The sequence below is a fragment of the Rana temporaria genome, chromosome 10 (genome assembly GCF_905171775.1).
Source record: "Rana temporaria chromosome 10, aRanTem1.1, whole genome shotgun sequence".
Taxonomy (NCBI): Eukaryota; Metazoa; Chordata; class Amphibia; order Anura; family Ranidae; genus Rana; species Rana temporaria.
Genome location: NC_053498.1, coordinates 39,130,114 through 39,153,759, shown reverse-complemented (window position 1 = coordinate 39,153,759; position 23,646 = coordinate 39,130,114). Strand labels below are relative to the sequence as shown.

The 23,646-nt window shown below is 44.6% G+C and overlaps 1 protein-coding gene across 2 annotated transcripts in view; it reads left to right on the top strand.

The window, feature by feature from the left end:
• Positions 1-23,646, top strand: part of LOC120916534 (protein kinase C and casein kinase substrate in neurons protein 1-like) — a 243,585-nt gene that overhangs the window by 133,493 nt on the left and 86,446 nt on the right. For both annotated transcript variants that reach the window (XM_040327566.1, XM_040327567.1), the window contains exon 2: positions 12,163-12,253. In XM_040327566.1, the coding sequence (XP_040183500.1) occupies positions 12,194-12,253 (60 nt within the window). In that variant the 5' untranslated portion in view covers positions 12,163-12,193. The remainder of the gene's footprint in view (positions 1-12,162; positions 12,254-23,646) is intronic.

Sequence of the window (23,646 nt, the reverse complement as noted above, 5' to 3'; positions counted from 1 at the left end):
GGGGTCACTGTCCTGAGCAGGGGGGGTCACTGTCCTGAGCAGGGGGGGGTCACTGTCCTGAGCAGGGGGGTCACTGTCCTGAGCAGGGGGGGGTCACTGTCCTGAGCAGGGGGGGTCACTGTCCTGAGCAGGGGGGGGGGTCACTGTCCTGAGCAGGGGGGGGTCACTGTCCTGAGCAGGGGGGGGGTCACTGTCCTGAGCAGGGGGGGGGTCACTGTCCTGAGCAGGGGGGGTCACTGTCCTGAGCAGGGGGGGTCACTGTCCTGAGCAGGGGGGGTCACTGTCCTGAGCAGGGGGGGGTCACTGTCCTGAGCAGGGGGGTAACTGTACTGAGAAGGGGGGTCACTGTACTGAGAGGAGGGGGGGGTCTCTGTACTAAGAGGAGGGGGGGGTGTCTGCACTGAGGGGGTACTATAGTTGGTGGGGGGGGAGGAGATGTGGATATTACAGTGGGGGAGATTTTTTTATTTTATTTTTTGCCGATCCGAAAAATGATCAGATCCGTGACTCCTGATCCGAGGAACGATCCGAACCGTGAGTTTTTTGATCCGTTGCACCCCTATTTATGAGTGTTTCTTTAAAATGAATATTTATTTAAGTTGATTCCCATTATTAATCACTTAGAGGCTTTATGCCAATTTATCATATGTGTTTATGTTCACATCTATTAATTAGGTATATTGTCACATTTTAGGTTTAGCGCAACTTTATTTTTTCCCATTTTTGTCCAGTTTTGTAGTTTACAGGAGAGTCACTGCTTTACGTGTGAGCTTCAAGCATTTTTGTGGGCTTACGAGCATGCTTCTGATCTTAGCGCAGTTTCTTTTTCCTTTTTTATGTAATCGGCAACGTCTGGCTGAGCAGCGGGCAGATAAGCAGCATAGTGAGACAAGCAAGTTGGGTAGTAATCAATCAAATTGGGTACAATCATGTAAACAGAAGTGTAGTCAGGATTCATGCAGGAGTCAGTAACAGGTGAGCAGACCAGAATCAAAAGGAGCAAGCAGAAGTGCAAATCTGAGTACAAGCCAACTTGCTTGTCTCGCTATGCTGCTTATCACTGCAGGTGTAAGTCAGAATTACGTCAAAGTAAGTTGACCTTCCAGACAAACAATAAAATCAAGCGCTCACCAAATGAGATGTGGAGGATAAAAATACACGCATAGAAAAAAAGGGGGGCGGGGGTTCATACGATAGCTGTAAAATGAATATGGGGAGCAGGGAAGGGGAAGAGTCAATTACAGCTATCTTGGAAGGAAAAGTGATAAAAAATATGGTAAAAATGATACAAGTTCAGTCCATTGGAAGTTCATGGAGCAGTAACACAAAAAGATTACATATATATGTTCTATATACTCTTGTTTGGAGGGCTGCCAGCTGCCAAGAAGAAGCAATTCTGAAACAACAAAGAAAGAACAAAAAGCGGCGCCCTCTAAGCGTAGTATGAAGTTTAATAAAAAACACAAAAGACAATAATTCTTATGAGGGGTTACTCACAAGACTGCAGGGGGTACAGGCAATAATAGTGTCATCCGTGGCTGACATCCGGAATACATGAACTCCGCTGTGTCGGTCTTGCCTAGGGCTTCAGGCAGTCTGCATGATGGATTATCCACGGGCGGGAGCCAGGTGCAACGTCTCTGGGGGTCCCTGGATGGAAATGCAGCGCTGGTACAACAGGGAGATACAGGAACGCCGTAGTCCGGCGTGGTGGAACGCAGCCGTGGAGCGCAAACAGCGAAGCGTCACTTCCGGTTTCAGTCACGGGGCGGTGCACGCGTTCGAGGCATGCGTGCCTCTTCGTCAGGCTCTATGGGGGCCATCTTGGATGAGGGACAGAAGAACAGCTCAAACGGAGCTGATTGGTTGATGCAAAATTACCCGGAAATCACTAAGTTGATTTCCAGGTAATTTTGCATCAACCAATCAGCTTCGCTGTTTGCGCTCCACGGCTGCGTTCCACCACGCCGGACTATGGCGTTCCTGTATCTCCCTGTTGTACCAGCGCTGCATTTCCATCCAGGGACCCCCAGAGACGCCGCACCTGGCTCCCGCCCGTGGATAATCCATCATGCAGACTGCCTGAAGCCCTAGGCAAGACCGACACAGCGGAGTTCATGTATTCCGGATGTCAGCCACGGATGACACTATTATTGCCTGTACCCCCTGCAGTCTTGTGAGTAACCCCTCATAAGAATTATTGTCTTTTGTGTTTTTTTATTAAACTTCATACTAAGTTGACCTTCCAGACCTTCTACTTGAATGGAATACCAGACGTACTAATCGGGTTACTTTTGTACCTAGAACATGTGCATTACACAGTTTGTTTAATTTTTCCTGAATGGAAATCACATTTACAGTAATACCGCGTACAGACGATCGGACATTCCGACAACAAAACCGTTGGCTCAAACTTGTCTTGCATACACACGATCACACAAATGTTGTTGGAAATTGCGAACGTCAAGAACCCGGTGTCGTACAACGAGCCGAGAACAATTAAGTTCAATAGCCAGTGCGGCTCTTCTGCTTGATTTCCGACAAGTTTTTTTTTTAGGAAAATTTGAGAACCAGCTCTCAAATTTATGTTGTCAGGAACTACGACAGCAAATGTCTAATGGAGCCTACACACGGTTGGAATTTCTGACAACAAGCTCCCATTGAACATTTGTTGTCGGAAATTCCGACCGTGTGTACACAGCATTAGAATTTAATTTACCCAGATAAGAAACCAAAAGCATTTTTCATCCTGCTCCTCTGAATTTGTTTGTCCAAAACAATCATCAGTTTGACCTCACTAATCAGTAGGAAATCAAATGAGCATTGCGTAAAATTTAAAAATTCTGCTGGTGTATGGCCTACTTAGGACTAAACGTTGTGGTGTTTACATTGCTACGAATTTCATGACATACTGGTGCTGGCTCTGCATGTAGGAATGATTTAGGCCCCTTTCACATTAGCGGACCGTTCGTCCGTTTATTACAAGTCCGTTTACGTACTTGTAATGCATCCCTATGGGATCGTGTCCGTTAGCGGATGGAGCATCCGCTAACGTCCGCAACCATCCGCGTCCGTCAGGATCCGGTTTTTCAGACGGAAGAAAACCCTATCTTTCTTCTGTCCGGCGGAACGGATCGGATGAAGACAGACAGACGGTCCGTCTTCATCCGATTCCCCATAGGGGAGAGCAGAGGAAAGACAGGGCAGTCTCTGCACAGTGTGCGGGGACCGCCCTGTCCGCCGACAGCTCAGCGGGGATCACGGAGGATCCCCGCTGAGCCGACGGACACACACGGAGCGGACACAAAAACGGTCCGCTCCGTGTGAAAGAGGCCTGAAAGAAAAGGGTAGACCTTTATTGAAGACATCAGAGGCACAGGATCAATGAAAAGCTGACATGTTTCATACCACTATGGGGTGCTTGGTCATAGCTAAAGCTAGAGCTTTAATAAAGGTGTAAACTGAGTGCGGTTGTCCAGCCTATTCTTCTATTCATTTAACGCTATATAGTTCTGTGCACTGCTGCAAGTTTAACACAGGGACGTGTAGTGAGGTCAGTGGCTTGTGAGGCACTGGCTAGTATCAGAGCCACACAGGTTACATACACTGTGTGTTCAATTTTAAAGCATGACATGTTAGGCATCTATTTACTTGGCGTAACGTAATCTTTCACATTATACAAAAAAATCTGGTTATTTTTGATGTTTTTGTTTTTTTATACTCATGAAAGGTGTTTTTTTTTTAAACGTGTTTGAAAAATTGCTGCGCAAATACAGTACCATGTAACATAAAAATTTGAATACGATCACCATTTTATTCCCTAGGGTGTCTGCTAAAACAATACATATATAATGTTTGGGGGTTTTAAATAAATTTCTAGCAAAAAAAATTATGATTATTACATGTAGGAGAGAAGTGTCAGAATTGGCCTGGGTGGCAAAGGGGTTAATTACCATAAGGAATATACAAATAATTATTATATATTGAATAGACAATGGGGTACTAATGTGCTACCAAAGTGTTAGAGAAACCAAACTAATAATAATAAAGTGCTAAAATGAAGGCGTAAAAATCAGCTAGACTTCTATAGTGTTGCCAGCACCCATGTAAATGTGTAAATATAATGAAGTAATTACTATAATAATAAAGTGCTAAGTGAATATATCAGTAAAAAATGGATCAATCTGATATAAAGTGCATCACATTTGAGATAGCATAAAAATCAATAAACTAAAGAAAAAGTCCATATAAGTATATATTAACCACTTGCCGACCGCGGCACAAACATAAACGCCGACAACATGGCTCGTCCCTTTAAATTTGTCGCCCGGCGGTCGGCAAAGGCAGAACAGGGGGATGCCTTTGTAAACAAGACATTCCCCTGTTCTGCCTAGTGACATGTCACTGATCTACTGTTTCCCGTGATCGGAAACAGTGATCAGTGATGTATCACTGGTAGCTTCTCCCCCTAACAGTAAGAATCACTCCCTAGGGCACAATTAACCCCTTTAGCATCACCTAGTGGTTAACTCCCTCACTGCCAGTGTCATTTTTACAGTAAGCAGTGCATTTTTATAGCACTGATCGCTGTAAAAATGACAATAGTCGCAAAAATGTGTCAAAAGTGTCCGATGTGTCCGCCATAAAGTCGCAGTCACAATACAGATCGCCGCCAGTACTAGTAAAAAAAATTATAATAATAAAAATGCCATAAACTATCCCCTATTTTGTAGACACTATAACTTTTGCGCAAACCAATCAATATATGCTTATTGCGATTTTACCAAAAATATGTAGAATACATATCAGCCTAAACTAAGAAAAAAATAGCTTTTTAAAAAAAAAAAAAATTGGGGATATTTATTATAGCAAAATGTACAAAGTATTGCTTTTTTTTTTTCAAAAATTTTCGCTCTATTTTTGTTTATAACGCAAAAAACTGCAGAGGTGATAAAATACCACCAAAAGAAAGCGCTATTTGTGGGAAAAAAGGACTTCAATTTTGTTTGGGAGCCACCGGGCAATTGTCAATTAAAGCGACGCAGTGCAGAATTCGCAAAAAGTGACCTGGTCTTTACAGAGCCAAATGGTCCAGGGCTTAAGTGGTTAAACTATAAACAAGTCCATATGTAAAGTGCATATAAAATATATATGCTTTTTTTAAGAGTACCTCTATTGGGTTATGGTGTGAAGGTGCCACCGATACCCAAAGAACTATTGCTTTAGTTGACCTGCACACGTCTGGTGCAAAGTTAAGCCTGCTTTTATAAGGGGTAACTTTAGACCGGACATACTGCTGATGCGCACAGCGCGTAGCCTGCGCCGCACAAACGTACTTTTGTGGATCGCCGTATCTCCCTCATTTGCATATTTGACTAGCAAAACAATGGTGCGTCTAGCGTATTTTTGCGCCCCAAGATGCGCCGGTGTAATCTTTTTACGTTGGTTGGAAATAGCTAGTTTTCAGGCATATCTCGTTTTGGGGATACGGCGCATAGATACGCACGGCGCATATTTACACTTACGCCGCGCGTCTCGAGATACGCCGGCGTAAGTGCTTTGTGAATCTGGCCCAGTGTCTCCACCACTCAATTGGGTCTTGTGAATAGCAAGTGAAATCCCAATTGAGAAATGTATCTCCACAGTAATCCACACAGCATTGTATTTGAAAGTCAGTGAAATTAATCTGCAGCAGCAGCACTTACACATCCTGTGTTTTCTTAGCAGGAATTCAGTGCTGCCTATCAGTGCCGCCTATCATTGCCATCAAAAGCCACATACAGTGCCCATCAGTGCCACCTATCAGTGCTGCCAATTAGTGCCCGGTGCTGACAATCAGTGCCACTAAATGCAGCCAATCAGTGCCACCTATCTGTGCCAATCTGGGCCCATCAGTGCTGCCTATTAGTGCCGCCCATCAGTGGTGCCAATCAGTGCTGCCAATTAGTTCCAATCTGTGCCACCAAGCAGTTCCTATCAGTGCTCCAACGAGTTCCTGCCTATCAGTGGCAATCAGTGCTGCCAATTAGTGACCATCAGTGCTGCCAATCAGTGCCACTAAATGCTGACAATCAGTGCCACCTATCTGTGCCAATCAGGGCCCATCAGTGCTGCCAACCAGTTCCATCTATCAGTGGCCACCAGTGCCACCTATCAGTGTTGCCTACCTGTGCCCATGAGTGCTGCCAATCAGTGCCCAACAGTGCTGCCTGTCAGTGCCCATATGTGCACTGAGTGCAGGGATGGGGAGTTGAACTCCGCAGACAGGCACATTGTCCATGGGGGGCTGGCCTGGTGGGGCACAACTGAAATCCGTTGATGTTTATTAATGCCACATGCCGATCTATAGTATAATAGGTAATCACCATACTATTGATAAATGTAATGCTCATTGGAGGGGGAGTGACCTAGTAAGAAGTATCTCAAGGTCCGAAATGTCATGGATACATAAATTAAAATGTTACACTCCTTATGGTCTCAACATCGAGGTCGATGTGAATTGTTTTATTGACAATTCATAATTCATTTGCTTGACAAAGGTGTTTCTTTTGAGACCTTGTTTATTTATAAAAAAAAATTTTTTATTTATTTTTCATTTTATTTTGTGATCCATCTGTAATATTATCTCTTTATTAATTAATGTTGTGATTCGTGACATATGCCATATATGCATATATTTTTTATATGCAGAATTATGTTGCCCTTTTTTATTTTTCTTGTTCTTTATACACTAGAGGAGGGCTTGATTGATTATGGCAATAGTGTGTCTATTCAACATATAGGACTTGCTGTAAACCTGGGAGGTGTTCCATTCAGTTGTACATCCGCCTTCGTTGCAAATTCGATAACTTTTAACTTTATTAATTATTATTACCTTTTTTATACATGAATGTTTTATACATACCTTTTAAATAGTTCAACCTGAGTATCCTTATGGGTTAATATATAGCTCTATGTGATAGATGTGGGTTGAGTTATTCCATCCGCATTTCTCCCATTTGGATCGCTCGATGGTATTAATGACCTTTTCATTACTTACAATTGAATGGCCCGTCTTTATTAGTCACTATTTCCGTTGAGCCGATCAGCGTATCGGTGCTAATATATTTCTTTGCCCATACTTCCCAAAGAGGTATTGTCTATGTTTTCTATTTTGAGCTGTCTTGAATTGCCAACAGTTAAGATGCCGGATGTGCGGCTGCCTTGGATTCACCTCGAGGCTAGCTCCACCCTCTTTTTGTATATGCGGTGACTCGGAGCGTCGCCTTATCCCGTGATCAAGTCCCATTAGAGATGAAACGTTGGGAGGCGGTGTTCTGACGTCACCGCATCACACGTGAGGACCCGGAAGAGACGGGTACGCGCTTCTGAGAGCCGGCCGGCTGATTTTTTATTACTGTCTACCTACATGATTGATGTAAGTGCGCACAATTCTTTTACCTATTAAACCTATAAGTGATTTTACACTATGCAAGTTTTCCTTGGTTCTTTTCTATACCCTGGAGCACCGTTACCCTGTGATTGATTGGGATACTGGCGAATACCTGGCTGATCATACCAGACGGATGATACTAATTACACCTTTATGTGGATGTTGGATGCCACTCCTACATTTCTGCTGTGTTTGATCTGTTTGGCTCTGGTAAGGGTCAGTGTTTGATGGTGGTGGAGGCTTTTGTTCGTCATCTACTGCACCGTGTGTGGATCCATTTTGCACTTTGGGCTCACTATTCTTACCTTCGTCTATTATTGGACTTTGCTTTATTATTTTTCATTTTTCAATTTTTCTATTTTACATACATTTTATTTATATTTATGATATTAATTGTATGCTGATTGGATATTCACTTTGTATTGTGTCCATGTCACTATATTGGATAATAAGCAAATTTTTGTCCTGATTTATTTAGCGCGACTCCTCTCCTTTTCCTATGTATTTTTATGTTGTATAGCATTTTTGAGTCGCAGTTTTTCTCTAATATTTTTCACATATGGTATGCGCAATTTTTCTTTGTTTTAAATTTATAATAAACTATTGGAGGTAAATTAAAAAAGTGACAGTAAAAGGCTTGCTGCTAAGCACTGGTATGGAGTTCCCACACTACAAAAAAAAAAAATGTAGCACTAACTTACTAATCAATAACTTAAAGTGGAACCCTCTAATGTATGGAAATCTCAATGAACTTCAATATTACCACAATACCGGTCTCTGTAATATGTAACGTCACATATAATACACATCAAACTAAAAAAAAAACATAAAAAAATGAAACTTAGCAGCGATGGTGGAAACCCCTCCTATAGATATTTGCCATACAGATTAACTTCAAGTGCAACAACTTTTTAGATAGCACTTGGGAATTTTTATTTTTTTGGATTGTTACACTTTAATTTTTTATGTTTTAGTTACTATTATAATGTGAATTTTTGCACTTGAAGTTAATTTTCCACCTCCCTTGCTAAGTCCATCCCCAAACTGTTCCCACAAAGTTGGGAGCATGAAATTGTCCAAATTGTCTTGGTATGCCGACGCCAAGCCCTGAAAAACAACCCCACACCATAATCCCCCTCCACCAAATGATTTGGACCAGTGTACAATGCAAGGTCCATAAAGACATGGATGAGCGAGTTTGGGGTGGAGGTACTTGACCGTTCTTCACATTAAAGTGGAGGCTTTGAGACAGGCCTTCTCATCCAACATCAGTGCCTGACCTCACAAATGAACTTCTGGAAAAATGGTCAAATATTCCCATAGACACACTCTTAAACCTTGTGGACAGCCTTCCCAGAAGAGTTGAAGCTATTATAGCTGCAAAGGGTGGGCCAACTCAATATTGATAATGGGAAGAACCGCGCTTAGGATCAAACTGTATGGAGAATGTAATATAAATGGGAGTAGATAATAAATAGTAAAAAAATTCCGTAGTGAAAAAATAAAATAAAATAAAGACTGCAGCCCCCCCGGTAAGTAATCCCCTAGAGGACACAAAAGTAAAATGAAAGAGTGTGGGGGTCGTGGCGCTGTCTCAGCTGGAGGCTAAATATACCAGAACAGTGGTACGTTAAAGACTTATATGTGATCCAGATAAAGGTAAGAGCTAGTGGATCTAATCAGTAAAAGTGCCTCAATAAACTTCATATGTGATTGAATATGAATGATGTGTATTAGAACACTCAGACAGAATATGTTGTGTGAAAAAATAATAATAATGTGCACCAGTGATGGTACAGGTAAGTGTAACACTCAGTATCAGATAGTAATATAACAACAGGTGCACTAGGTGAGTAACCAATACAGTAGTAATAAATTAATATAAATAAATCAATATACAAATAAGTGCAAAGTTGATAATAGCCGCCTGTCAGCAGTGAAAATGCTGGATCAAAGCACGGCAATTAATAAGTGAACAACCTAAGTAAAAGTGCAAAAAGTGTTAGGTTAATTAGTGCAATAGTCCAATAGGTAATAAATCCAAAAATAAATGAATCAGCAGTCCATATATGATAGATCAAATTGCAGAGATCAGAGGTATGTGAGATTGTTCGTGAACAAGTGCTCCCACTTTGGATAAAGTGATCACAATATGCAGTTGTGAAGGTTCACGCTGTGGTTCCGGTGCTCCCCCTCCTGGGTCCCCACTCACCAGAGGCACTCACCCCTGCAGGGGTAAAGTGCATATAACTGTGTGATTTCCCACCGCTCGACTTTCACCTCCTTAGGTCCTATGGATAGATGTCCTAATCCAGGTGGTTCAGGTCCTCTCGGCTGTCCAAGTTCCTCCAAGGGAAAAAATAATCTCACATAGCGTAGTATGTTCAAAACCAAGGGGTAGTTTATTCGCACAACCACAAAAACTGGCGTGCACAAAAAGCAGGATGAATACAAAATTACAGAAAATAAAACTAGAACCAAGGTTCCAATAAAATGGTTAAAATAAAATAAAAATAAAAATGTAAACACACAGTTTATCACTTAGTTTTATTTCCATTCACATTTGTTATTAATCATCACACCTTATGAGGTTGTTCCTCACAACGTTTGGCGTAATACACCATCCCTATGGGCCATACGCAGACATATATATATTTCCTATTGTTTACCCTAATAGTAATCACAGCCTGATATTGTACCAAAGTCCACTGACTAATTGCATTAACTATGTTTATGTAAGTAAGCGTTAACATGCAAACAAGGTATGTCCAAAAGAGCTACTTCAAACCAGTCCGATTGGATGGGGATCCCCTACAAACCCCTTGATTAGCTATCACTGTACAGTGGGAGGGCTGTTTTCATGATGACGCTTGCTATTTAAATCACAAGCTACGGTATGCGTGTACCCGCTTCAGAAGACGTAATCATAACGAAACGTGCGTAAAGCGGATACACGCACACCCACACGCACTTCCGGGTTAACCAGCTGATCATCAGTGGAACGCACGCCGTTCCTAGGCTGAAGGTGACATCTTTTATCGGCTAAGAGTGCTGTGCTGGGAGGTTTGCTATCGTCAGATAGCTGCCCACTTATCTCTGTTTTTATTTTTATTTTATTTTAACCGTTTTATTGGAACCTTGGTTCTAGTTTTATTTTCTGTAATTTTGTATTCATCCTGCTTTTTGTGCACGCCAGTTTTTGTGGTTGTGCGAATAAACTACCCCTTGGTTTTGAACATACTACGCTATGTGAGATTATTTTTTCCCTTGGAGGAACTTGGACAGCCGAGAGGACCTGAACCACCTGGATTAGGACATCTATCCATAGGACCTAAGAAGGTGAAAGTCGAGCGGTGGGAGATCACACAGTTATATGCACTTTACCCCTGCAGGGGTGAGTGCCTCTGGTGAGTGGGGACCCAGGAGGGGGAGCACCGGAACCACTGCGTGAACCTTCACAACTGCATATTGTGATCACTTATCCAAAGTGGGAGCACCTGTTCACGAACAATCTCACATACCTCTGATCTCTGCAATTTGATCTATCATATATGGACTGCTGATTCATTTATTTTTGGATTTATTACCTAACACTTTTTGCACTTTTACTTAGGTTGTTCACTTACTAATTGCCGTGCTTTGATCCAGCATTTTCACTGCTGACAGGCGGCTATTATCAACTTTGCACTTATTTGTATATTGATTTATTTATATTAATTTATTACTACTGTATTGGTTACTCACCTAGTGCACCTGTTGTTATATTACTATCTGATACTGAGTGTTACACTTACCTGTACCATCACTGGTGCACATTATTATTATTTTTTCACACAACATATTATGAGTGTTCTAATACACATCATTCATATTCAATCACATATGAAGTTTATTGAGGCACTTTTACTGATTAGATCCACTAGCTCTTACCTTTATCTGGATCACATACAAGTCTTTAACGTACCACTGTTCTGGTATATTTAGCCTCCAGCTGAGACAGCGCCACGACCCCCACACTCTTTCATTCAACTCAATATTGAACCCTACGGATTAAGATTGGGATGCCATTAAAGTTCATGCGTCCCAATACTTTTAATTTATTGTAAATATATATATAAATATATATATATATATAATATACACGTGTATTTGAGCTTTGGAGTATGCAGGGTACTGGAAGATGTTAGTGAGCCTAATGCCGCGTACACACGATCAGTCCATCCAATGAGAATGGACCGTTTTCATCGGTTAACCGATGAAGCTGACTGATGGTCCGTCGCGCCTACACACCAACGGTTAGAAAAACGATCGTGTCAGAATGCAGTGACATAAAACACAACGACGTGCTGACAAAGCATGCGTCGACTTGATTCTGAGCATGCGTGGATTTTTAACCGATGGTCGTGCCTACTAACGATCGTTTTTTTTTCTATCGGTTAGGAATCCATCGGTTGAATTAAAAACAAGTTGGCTTTTTTTTAACCGATGCTTAAATAACCGATGGCGCCCACACACGATCGTTTTTGACCGATGAAAACGGTCCATCAGACCATTCTCATCGGTTTAACCGATCGTGTGTACGCGGCATTAGTCTCCCTAAGGTTGAAAACAACCGGATTAAGGTCTAAAAGTAAAGAATCCAAAGGTTCACGGGAGGTAAAATTGCAATAGATTGTGCAAAAATTCTTTATTCCATCGTTTAAGTAAATAACAATTGTGTTTTGTTGTAGACATCTACTGACAGAAGATTAGAACAAGGCCATGTCAGTGATTTACAGCGAAGTTGCAGGTGATGAAAACACCAATGACAGCTTCTGGATGGTAAGTGTAAACAGGGATTTTTAATGGGGTATGCATATCACTTAGGAGTATGAGAACCAAATGGGAATATGGGGCTGAATCTCTGAAAATGTTTTAAAAACTGGTAGGTTAAACTACCTGTGGTATAGTAACATAGTGCTCCCGCCCCCAGCTGCCTCTGCAGGACATAGCCTTCCTATTCCAGTGAAATATTTCCCACAAAGCTCGGAATCCTCTGAGCCAGGCCTACGCGTTAGCAGTAACCCTCTATTGAAAATCCTATGGAGAGATTGTAAAGCATGCTCCAGCGGCACATGAACTCTTTGAATGAATGAATAGAGAGTGTATTGCACATGCGTGGGCTTGGCTCTGAAGATTCTGACAGGCAGCTTCCTGGGAAATATCTCGCTGGATTGGGGACAGAGGTGTATAAGACTTGCAGGGGGGTATGGGACACCATATGCATTAAATGTGCTGTTATGTCACAAGAAACAAATATTGTTCATTAGAAACTTTTACATTTTACATTACATTACATTACAATTTACATTTTTATTTTGCTTTAATTAATGCTTTTTATTCTTGCAGCTGTCCATGTAAGGTGAAGCCATGCTAATGACATCTTCTAAAGTCATACTGTACCTAATAGGACTAGTGAGGATGATGATTTTGACAGTCTGACAAATGGAGTATAGGGACATATTGGGTAATCCATTAGAACTCTGTAACCATAAAAAGGTTAACCTCTGGTTTAAGATCAATTTCACAGCAAATACAGGGCTGGTATATATATGGCTTTGGAAATTAACTATAGAACAAAAATATCCTGCGCTCCGGTGTTTCACTAGACACGGGTGGTGTAGTCCAGTCTTAAGGCAAAGTCTATAAGCTCCTTTGATAGCTCAGTTGGTAGAGCGGAGGACTGTAGACGAAAAAAAAGTCTATAGTCTTGCAGCCCTCCTCAGAACATTGGGTGTTCAATTAGCTAGAAATAAAAAAAAGAGAGGGCGCACGACCTGGTGCATTACCAGATCTAAAAGTTGTAAAAGTTTTATTAAAAATAGAATAAAAGCAATAGTCCTACTCACAAACGAGCTTAGGTACAAGCTTTTCTGACAATCAAGCTGGATCTCTTGGCACCTACAAGTAGGACTTGATGACAAGAGGATCGGGGTGCACCCCTTTCTTCAGAGCCTAGGCTCTTTCTTTTCTTTTTCTATGGAAATTAACTGACTGTGATAAATAATAGCATCTGGTGTTATGGCACTTATCAGTGTAGAATAGAAAGTAAACATAAAACTGGTAATAGTTACATAGTAGGTGAGGTTGAAAAAAGACAGAAGTCCAACCTATGTGTGTGATTATACAGTATGTCAGTATTACATTGTATATTCCTGTTGTTGCGGTTGTTCAGGTGCTTATCTAACAGTTTTTTTAAACTATCGATGCCCCCCACTGAAACCAATGGAAGGGACTATCACATCCTTTCCAGGCCAGACCAGTCTTGTAGAGTGGGGGAATTATCGCTTTATCCCTGGCGTTAAAGGAGAAGTCAAGCCTGAGCTTTTTAGGCTGGGCTTCTCCTAAGGGTCACGGGAGTGCAATTAGTTTTGCACTGCTGTGACCCATTTTGTAGCGGAGAGCAGTCTGAGGTCCGCTCTCCGCTGACATCACTGCCATCAGTCTGGGAAGCGCGTCATCCCGACTTCCAAGTCTGGATCCGCTGAGACTGCCGCTCCCCGCCCCTCCACTGCTCAGCGCTCCAATGAGTGCTGAGAAGTTGAGCAGAAGCGATGCTGACAGCTAGCATCGCTCTGCTCGGGGAGGAGTGAGAACCGAGCCATCGGCGGTGTTCAGTGGCTCGGCTCTCGGCGCAGAGACACACCGGGGGACAGCTGTAGCATCAGTCTGTTGCTCCATCCCCCGAGGTAAGTAAGGATAGGGGAAAAAAATTCCCCTTTTTAATGCATGCCAATATTCTGTTTACTTTGTTAGCAGCAGCTTGGCATTTCATGCCATTGCCAAGTGTATAATCTACTAGGACCGCCAGGTTCTTTTCCATTGAAGATTCCCCCAGAGGTTCACCCCCCAGTGAGTAGTTTGCATTCATATTTTTGCCACCCAAATGCATAAGAATAATTTTTTTCTACATTAAACCTCATTTGCCATGTAGTTGCACATCCCATTAATTCGTTCAGATCTTTCTTGCAAGGTTTCCACATCCTGCGGAGAAGTTATTGCCCTGCTTAGCTTAGTGTCGTCCACAAATACATAGATTAAACTGTTTAGCCCATCCTCCAGGTCGTTTATGAACAAATTAAACAGGATTGGTCCCAGCACAGAACCATGGGACCCCACGTCCCACCCCTGACCATTCCCCATTTATCATCACCCCATTTATCATCACCCTCTGAACTCGTCCTTGTAGCCAGTTTTCAATCCATGTACTCGCCCTATGGTCCATGCCAACGGACCTGACTTTGTACAGTAAATGTTTATGGGGAACTGTGTCAAATGCTTTTTCTACAGGCCTTCTGTCACCTACCTGGCGGTAGAGCCTGATATGCAGAGGATGGCCTCTCTTACACCTCTGACTCGAGGCCCCTGGTAATGCAGACAGGAGGCGCAGGAGTGTAGAGTCGCAAGAGTTCCTGGCAGGATTGCTGACAATGGAGCCGGAAATATTGTTTATGGACAAAGAAATCATCAATTCCAAGCACCTCGTCCCATATAGTACAAAATGAGTAAAGGGAGGAAGGGTACCTAAGGACCCGGGGACTATTTAAATGGTGCTAGTAGAAATATAATAGACAACAAAAGGAATGTAGAAAAATAGAAAATAATTTTATTTTTAACAGATAATAAATATATGTAAAAACCATCAGTAAGATGAAAAAATGGATGATCTCCAGAAGTATACAAGGAAGACCAGTTTTAGCATTGACTTTTGTACTTGCTCAACATGTTTCGCTCTACAGAGAGCTTCCTCAGGAGCTTTTGGACAGGCAATACTAAACATCAAAGAGAACAAATACGGTAATTACATTTTTTAGATAAATACAAAACAACAATATAGATGCATGAAGTAGCTGCATAGTATTATATTAAGTTATATGAAGAAATACATGATTTAAATTAAAACAAAAGAATGTTGTTCAATAACTAGATGCACAAAAATTGGCGCCAGCCAGACTTACTAACAAATGAAAGGACTTCCATTATACAAAGAAAATATATATATATATATATATATATATATATAAAACCAGTAGAAAAACAACACACAGATAGTTGCTGAATGGTGGAAACCCAAAAATTCCCGTGGTATCAATAGGCTAGATCGGGGCCATAGTGTATCAAAGAGCATAAACAGAGAAATAAAAATAATAATAAATAACCATAGGTAATTTAGGCACGCAGCTCCAAAGTTAGATCACCAGGTGGTAAATAATTAAAAAAATTATTTAATAAATACCTGGCAGTATCATGTAGTTCAATAGAACCAATAAGGGTAACCAAAAGAGGAACATTTGGATAAACGAGAGCTGCGGAGCGTTGCCCAGAACTTTATGCTCAGATGCGTCTAAGCCACAGCATTGGAAGGTCTAATAAGGGTATATCAGGCTGAAATCTAATACCAAAATATAAGGAAAAATACATTTCCACATTAGGATCAAAGAGATCAATTACATATAGTTTTTAAAGAAATGGGTAACAAATGTCCCCAATAGATATAGGTTACCTGTAGGTTTTCCAAGATATCCATCCGCTGGATCATGAGCAGAGAGATGTGTCCGGTGTTATTTAACACAATTTGCGGCTGCAGACGCCACGCTCTTTATACACCATCGCGGCAACGTCAGACATACGTCGCCGCGATGCGGACACGTGACCTGTGACGTCACAAAGACTCCTCCCAGGTGATACACCTATGGGGGTGATTGTCTCACGTCGGCGTACAGACCAATAGGTCAAAGCCTGCATGTACAGCGCTGAGGCGTACCATCGCCATCTTGGTTGATGGAAAAAAACACCAAGTTCTAGAAATTAAGTGCACACAAGTGATTTGGGCAATTGGATTTAATCAATCTGAAGTCTTTGCAAAAGGAATAGTGACTTGGCCAAATGTCTTTGTGTTACTCTGGTTGGTTTTCCTGGGTTATTTTTAGCACAGATTATGCATTCAACAAAGTCTTGATATGCATTTCTGGAGTTTTGAAAAAAAACATCCAGCCTTGCTTATGTCTCTCTCCATTGCCTTATGGCATACATGACTCAGTCCATGAGCTAGTGGCATAATCATCTTCTCCGTTTGAGATGGGACACATATTCCTTTTTCCTTGCACAAGTCCATCTTGATCCTTCCTTGTTTCGTCCCTTTAGATGATTTTATTCCAATCGTCAGGTGCAGATTCTTGCAATTTCTTAATCAGTTCCTTTACTTTCAGTATTTGTTCTTTTCCTTCAATCTGTTACGGGCTTCTTCTTATTCCGTTGAAAAATCATTGATTAGGGTCATGATTGCTTCCATGGGTGTTTCAGCAGTCTTCCTGGCAGTATGATCAGACAACGGTTTCCTTTTTCTTCCATGGGTTGTATGTGCGTTGACCTTCAGGGTGGCTACTTCCTTTGGGAGGGTGACTGGTTCAAAAAGTTCTTGAACATATTTTCAGTTTTGAATTGGTTCTCTTGCAGCAGTTGTGAGTCTTCTGTTCTTCCTTATGGGTCCATAATCATGGACTACTTTGGCAGCATGCTTGCTATCAGTGTAGATGTTGGCTGTTTGATCCTTTGCGGTCTCACTGGCTCTTGTGAGTGCTACCACTTTGGCAACCTGCGCTGAAAGTGATGAAGGGAGTAGTTGGATCTCAATCACTTCCTCCAATGTTGTAACCGCATATGCCATTCTTGGGACTCCATCTTTGTGCAGGCATGAACCGTCCACAAACAGGATCAGATAGATGAGGATTTTCAAGAGTAGTGTCCTTTACTGGGGAAATTTGCTGCATTTCTTCTTCCATAAGTTTTAAGCAGATGTGGTCATCCTCCTCTTTGAGGTCTTCTTCTCTCTCTAGGAAAAAGCTGGCAAGCTTGATTGGAGTACATCTTTTCACTTCCATTTCTCCTAATTCAAGCAGTATTGACACTGACGCACACTGACCTTTCTGCCAGTTATACGCTAAGCGCTTTTTTACTCGTATCACATGTGAGTTTAAAATGTTTCCCTTTTTAATAAATCATCATTTTATATACAGTATCACGCTATGTGTGCTATATTTTTTTCACTGGTAACAATCCTTGTCACAATCTGAGAATTGCTGAGAACCTCTATCAGTACCATTCAATTGGCTCCAACAACACGACAGAAGCAAGGATCTCTCTATGCAGTAAATGGTTTCTCCTTCATCGGATGACACATGGATCATTGATATCCCACAAGCCTGTATGACCTGATAAGTGTACACTTAATTGGGTCTCATCATCTGGTAAGCCGAACTATATTCATTTCTATTGTTACGGATTTCCTATCATTCATTGGCTTTCCTTTCCCTTCATTGGATGGATTGCACCGTGGACTCTGGTTTATCCTAATGATTGAAGCTGCTTTTCCTCATGAACTTATTTATTTTCAAAAAGTTTTTTTCACAGGGAAAACAAACATACAGACAGACGGCCAACATGGCCCGATAAATGAAGTACAGGAAGTACAATAATCATATTGCAGTGCACGTCAATACGGACCTTAGCTCGGGCATTCGAGCGGAACATAGTGCTAAAACATATCTTCTAGGGCATGCCCATACCAGGGCTCACGGCTGGGGGAATAAGGAGCATCATATACAGGGTATATTATAAGCCAATTCCATTATGGGTCACCCCGCCCGCACCACCGAAGCATACCCCAGGAGGAGGGATGCCCCCCCACCAGCTAAAATTATCTTAACAAGCCTCCGAGCTTCGGGCTAACATGCAATGGGAGAGCAGAGAAAAGAAAGGGGGGGTAGGAGAGGGTCAGATACATAACGAAAGGAACAAGGGGGGGGGGTTTCGGTACATGTGCATCAACAACAAAGAGATACTAGATAGACTGTAACATCTCTACTATGGCTACATCAGTCCACTGTTTCATTAGGGTCATCAGCGGCACCTCCTTCTACAACATTGGGCCCCCTGCCAGAGGGGTTCACCCCCTGGGGGGGGCCCAGGCAGCTCCTCAGGGCCCGTATAGTCTATCCAAGTCGCCCATATCGAGTAGAATTTGTCATATTTATCTTTGCACTGTGCCATCCACTTCTCCGCTTCCATAATTTTGTTTACCATAGTCACCCACTCAGAGCGGGACGGTACCTGAGGTGTCTTCCAATGTATTGGAATCAGCCGCCTGGCCGCATTAAGCAGATGAGGCAGTGCAGACTTGCGATAAAGGCTGACTGGGATGGTAGGGAAGTGAAGCAGGGACTCCAATGGAGAGTCTGGAAGTACCACGTCCAGGATCAGTTTGATCTGGGCATGGACATCTTGCCAAAAGGGGCACAGCCTGGGGCACTCCCACCAAATATGCAGGAAAGTGCCCCGTTGGCCGCACTCCCGCCAGCATGCATCTGAAAGAGAAGGGTACATCTGAGTAAGCCTGGTTGGGACCCTGTACCATCTGGTGAGCACCTTATAGCTATTTTCCTGCATCTTTGTGTCAACCGTGCTCAAATGTGTGTGAGTTTGTACATGTGGTCCAGCTGAGGCTGAGTAAAGTTGTGTTGCAGGTCTCCTTCCCATTCCCGTACGAACCTTGGCTTCCCGTTTTCCCGCAGGGAGTAGATCAAGGCATATAACACAGAAATGGCGTGAGGGATAGCCGCCGGGGACATACAGAGGCGTTCAAAGGGGGATGCCTGCGTGGGCGACCTGACTCCCCGGGGCAGAGAGGCGAGAAAATGACTAAGTTGCCGATAGCGCCACTCATCCATTAGAAAGGGGCCATATTGTTCCCTCAGCGTGGCCAGAGGCAGCAGACCCCCATCCTGGACAAACCTCCCACACCTGGACTCCCCGTCCGCCGTCCACGTCCGGAAAAAGGACGGATGTTCCCCCAGAGTAAACCAGGGGAAGCCCCCCAGGGGCGCCAGCGGAGAGGTAGGCAAAGCCAACTCCCCCGACTTGTTTAAGGCATCCCAGATCGCCAGGGCATGGACAGCAAAAGGGGAAACCAGTCCAGACAAACCCCTATGCTCCCCGGGCACCCACGGGGCGTGGGACAGATTACGCCCTGCCAGGTACTTATCCAAAGGCACCCACATCTTGTGCTGGACACTATGGTTCCAGTCCAAAATGCGCTGAAGGGCTATTGATTCGTAATATCTCCTCACCACCGGGACCCCCAGCCCCCCTGCAGACTTAGGGCGTTGCAGAATGCGGAGAGCTAGCCGAGGGCATTTCCCACTCCAGATATATTGGATGAATAGGCTATTGAGGCTTGAGAAGAAGGCCCTGGGCAGAGCAATCGGAACCATCTGTAGAAAAAACAAAATTCTGGGGAGCACATTCATTTTCAACACACTGACCCGGCCCATCCATGAGAAGGCCGCCTTATCCCACCTTCCCAAATCCACCCTAATGGTCGAGAGCAGTGGGGCGTAGTTATACTCATACAACTGAGCGCAGCTCGCTGATAGATGAACTCCTAGATACTTCAGGGACGATTGACACCATGTGAATGAGAACGCAGCCTGCAGCTGCGCGCGCAGTCCCGGGGGAATGGTCAGTAATAGGATCTCCGACTTGGCGTAATTTATCTTGAAATTAGATAGAAGGTTAAACTCTGCCAACTCTGCCATAATGTTGGGCAATGACACCAGAGGTTCAGACACATAAAACAATATGTCGTCCGCATAGGCGGACAACTTATGTTCCCTGGGGCCGACCTTTAACCCCCTGATATTGCTGTTGAGGCGAATCCGGCTGAGCAGCGGTTCAAGCGTCAAAGCAAACACGAGGGGTGACAGCGGGCAACCCTGCCGCGTCCCATTGCTAATCGGAAAGGGATCTGATAGTAGGCCGTTCACCTTAACTCTGGCGGACGGAGAGCTATACAGGGAGGATATCCATGCCAGCATATTAGGACCCAGACCAAGCCTGGTCAAGACTATAGTCATATATGTCCAATCCACCCGGTCAAATGCCTTCTCGGCATCAGTCGAAAGCAAAAGACATAGTTGTGGGGCTGTTTGCGATTCTACCCAGTGGATCAGCTGGAGTGCCCTATTCGCATTGTCCCTCGCTTCCCTGCCCGTGATAAAGCCAGTTTGGTCCGGGTGTACCACAGACGGGAGTACCGGCTTAAGCCTATTGGCCAGTATTTTGGCCAGAATCTTAATGTCGGTGTTCAGGAGCGATATAGGCCTATAGCTACCCGGCAGGGAGTGGTCCTTCCCCTCCTTTGGTAAAACCGAAATATGGGCCAGCAGTGCCTCCGGAGGCATGGCTGTGCCCGACGCCAACGCCGTAAAATACGCGCACATAGGCCTCGACAGTTCCTCCCCATATTTTTTATAGTAAGTATTGGTGTAGCCATCCCATTAGGGAGATCCTTTACTACCGCCCGAATCTCTGCGACCGTGATAGGGGCATCAAGTTGTTTACCCACCGACGCCTCTAACTGTGTGAATTGCGCCTCTGCCAGGTATTGGTGTATTCTAGCAGCACGCTGTGTATCAGAAACGCCCGGCAGCGTGTCTGGGAGGTTGTAAAGCTGGGCATAGAAGTCCCGAAACGCCGCCGCTATCTTGGATGAATGGACAACAGGCGTGCCCGCCGCAGACTTCAATTTGTGTACGTGGCCCGCGTCCCGTTGGCCCCTGAGGGCCCTAGCCAGCATCCTCCCGCATTTATTGCCAAACTCATAAAATTTATGGGTCAGGTATCGTAGCCGCGCCCTGATCTTAGAGTCCAGTAGATCCGCCAGATCCCGGCGGAGGGAGGCCAGCTCCACCGCCAGCTCTGGGGTAACCTTTTTTTTATGGGTAAGCTCCGCTGTGTGAAGCCTAGCCAGCAGAGTCTGCAGTTCACCCTCCCTAGCCTTCTTAAGCCTAGCCCCTTGTGAGATCAGTTCTCCCCGCACCACCGCCTTGTGGCCCTCCCAGATAGACCCCATGCCCACCTCGCCAACCGTATTCTCTGCGAAGTACAAGGAGATAGTATCCGAGACTCGCTTCTGAGCAACAGCATCATCAAGGATGCCATCGTTCAAGCGCCATGACCAAGTCCGTGCCTCCACCGAAAGGGGACGCAGGGAGACGGACACCGGCGCGTGGTCGGAAATAGTAATGGAGCCAATGGAGGCCCCGGCCAATGAGTCAAGGGAGAACTGATCCATCAATAGAAGATCTATGCGGGTATATACGTCATGCGTAGCCAAAAAATAGCTGTAGTCCTTGTCAGTCGGGCGGAGCAGTCTCCAACAGTCCACCAAGTGGTGGGCCTGTAGAGCCTTCCGGAAGCGTTTCAAAAAGGCAAAACGAATGCCCCGAGCGGCCTGAGGATGTGTCTACATGGGGGTCCGGGCACATGTTAAAGTCTCCCCCCAGGATGAGGTGTCCATCCCGGAAGGTAGACAAAGACTCCAATACAGAGTCCAGAAAGAAAATCTGTCCGCTGTTCGGAGCATAGAGTGTAGCGAGGGTATATTTACGACCAGAGATGGTGCCCTTGACAAAGGCAAAGCGACCATCAGGGTCTAGTTTCTGATCTTCAACGATGAAAGGGCAATTTTTGTGGATCGCAATAGCCACCCCCCCCCGATTTAGCTCGGGGAGAATTGCCAAGGAACCACTGAGGGTAAAGGTGAGTGGGAAGGCGGGGGACCGAGTCAGTGCGGAAATGTGTCTCCTGTAAAAAAAGAACATGAGCCCCCATGCGTTTCATCTTAAGCCACAACTTACTGCGTTTCATCGGAGAGTCCAGGCCACGAACGTTGTACGATACGACTTTCATATCAGCCATCGCAGATGATCCAGGACTGGACGCGGGAGGGACCGTTCACACAACCCTGCCAGCAAACAGAAGCACATAGAACTCACTGAACTTCGATGGAGCCTAGGAGATAGAGCACGGTTAGAACAGATGCTTAGTACCAAAAACACATGGGGTGGGAGAGGAATAAAGGAAAAACAATCATCAAGGAACAAAAAAGAAAATATCCAAAAATAACACAATGCCCAACGGGCACAACTTAGTGCAATTACACCGCCGGTCGGGGATCCCCTCCGCCTCCCAGAAAGGGAACGGCGGCGGGGATCAGCGAGCAGAGGTTGTCCCCACAAAGGGAGCATAACTCCAAAGGAGTCGGCCTAATGGGGGGTTAGTGACGAGGCACAGAGTGCGAGTCCGTCCAGCGACCCGCTGGCATCACTTAAAGCATCGTCTACCCCTAAGCCCAGGGGAGACTAGTATAACGGCAATCAGGGGGGGATACCATTCAGTATTGTCGGCATCAAAAAGGAGAACATGGCTGTTCAGGAGCCAAAAAATTGTAGAAGCCACAGTTCATCCGGCAATGCCAATAGACAACCAAAACCAAAACGTAAAGGAAAACAGAAGGAGGCATTACAGGAGCCAGGAACTTCAAAGGCCACAATTCACAGTTCACGCCTCTCCTTGCGGGGAATGAGGGAGCGGAGTATGGCCCGGTGGACCCCTCCTGGGGCCACGACGGCGGTTGCGGCGGCGGACCGGTTGCCACTGTCCAGGGCGGTTAGGTAAAGGTATGTCCGGCGAGGCCCTCCAGTCCAGGATATCCACACGAGGGAGCCCCAGGGATTCCAGGAATCGGGGCAGGTCCTCTTTGGTACGAAGTGTATGTGACTGACCGTCCTTAGTAGCAGACAGGCTAAATGGAAAGCCCCAACGGTAGGTCAGCTGAGCATCCTGGAGAGCCCCTAGAAGGGGTTTGAGGGCCCGGCGTGCGCCTGGACAGGTCTGGGAAGAAGGTTAGTTGTGCGCCATCGAAGTCCACATGCCGGACGCCTCTGACCTGGGTCATAATGCGCTCCTTGAGGGAGTATTTGTGCAGCTTACAAATAATGTCCCAGGGTTTGTCTGGGTCATCCGAGGGAGGGCGTAGGGCACGGTGTGCTCGATCTATTTCAATGAAGTCAGGGGCTTGGCGGCCTAGGATTTGTTTAAAAACCCCCTGTAAGGTGGGGACAATCTCCCTCGGGCCTGTCGCCTCAGGTAGGCCTCTGATGCGAATATTCACCCTGCGGCTTCTATTTTCAAAATCGTCCATTTGATCCAGCAGGGCCTCAAGCCTGCGATCCTGCATTTTACAGTGTTCAGTGAGTGCTTGCAGGGCTGGGGTTGTTTCTTCCCACTGTGTTTCCAGAGTTTCCACTCTGCCCCCCAAATGAGCAGTGTCTACC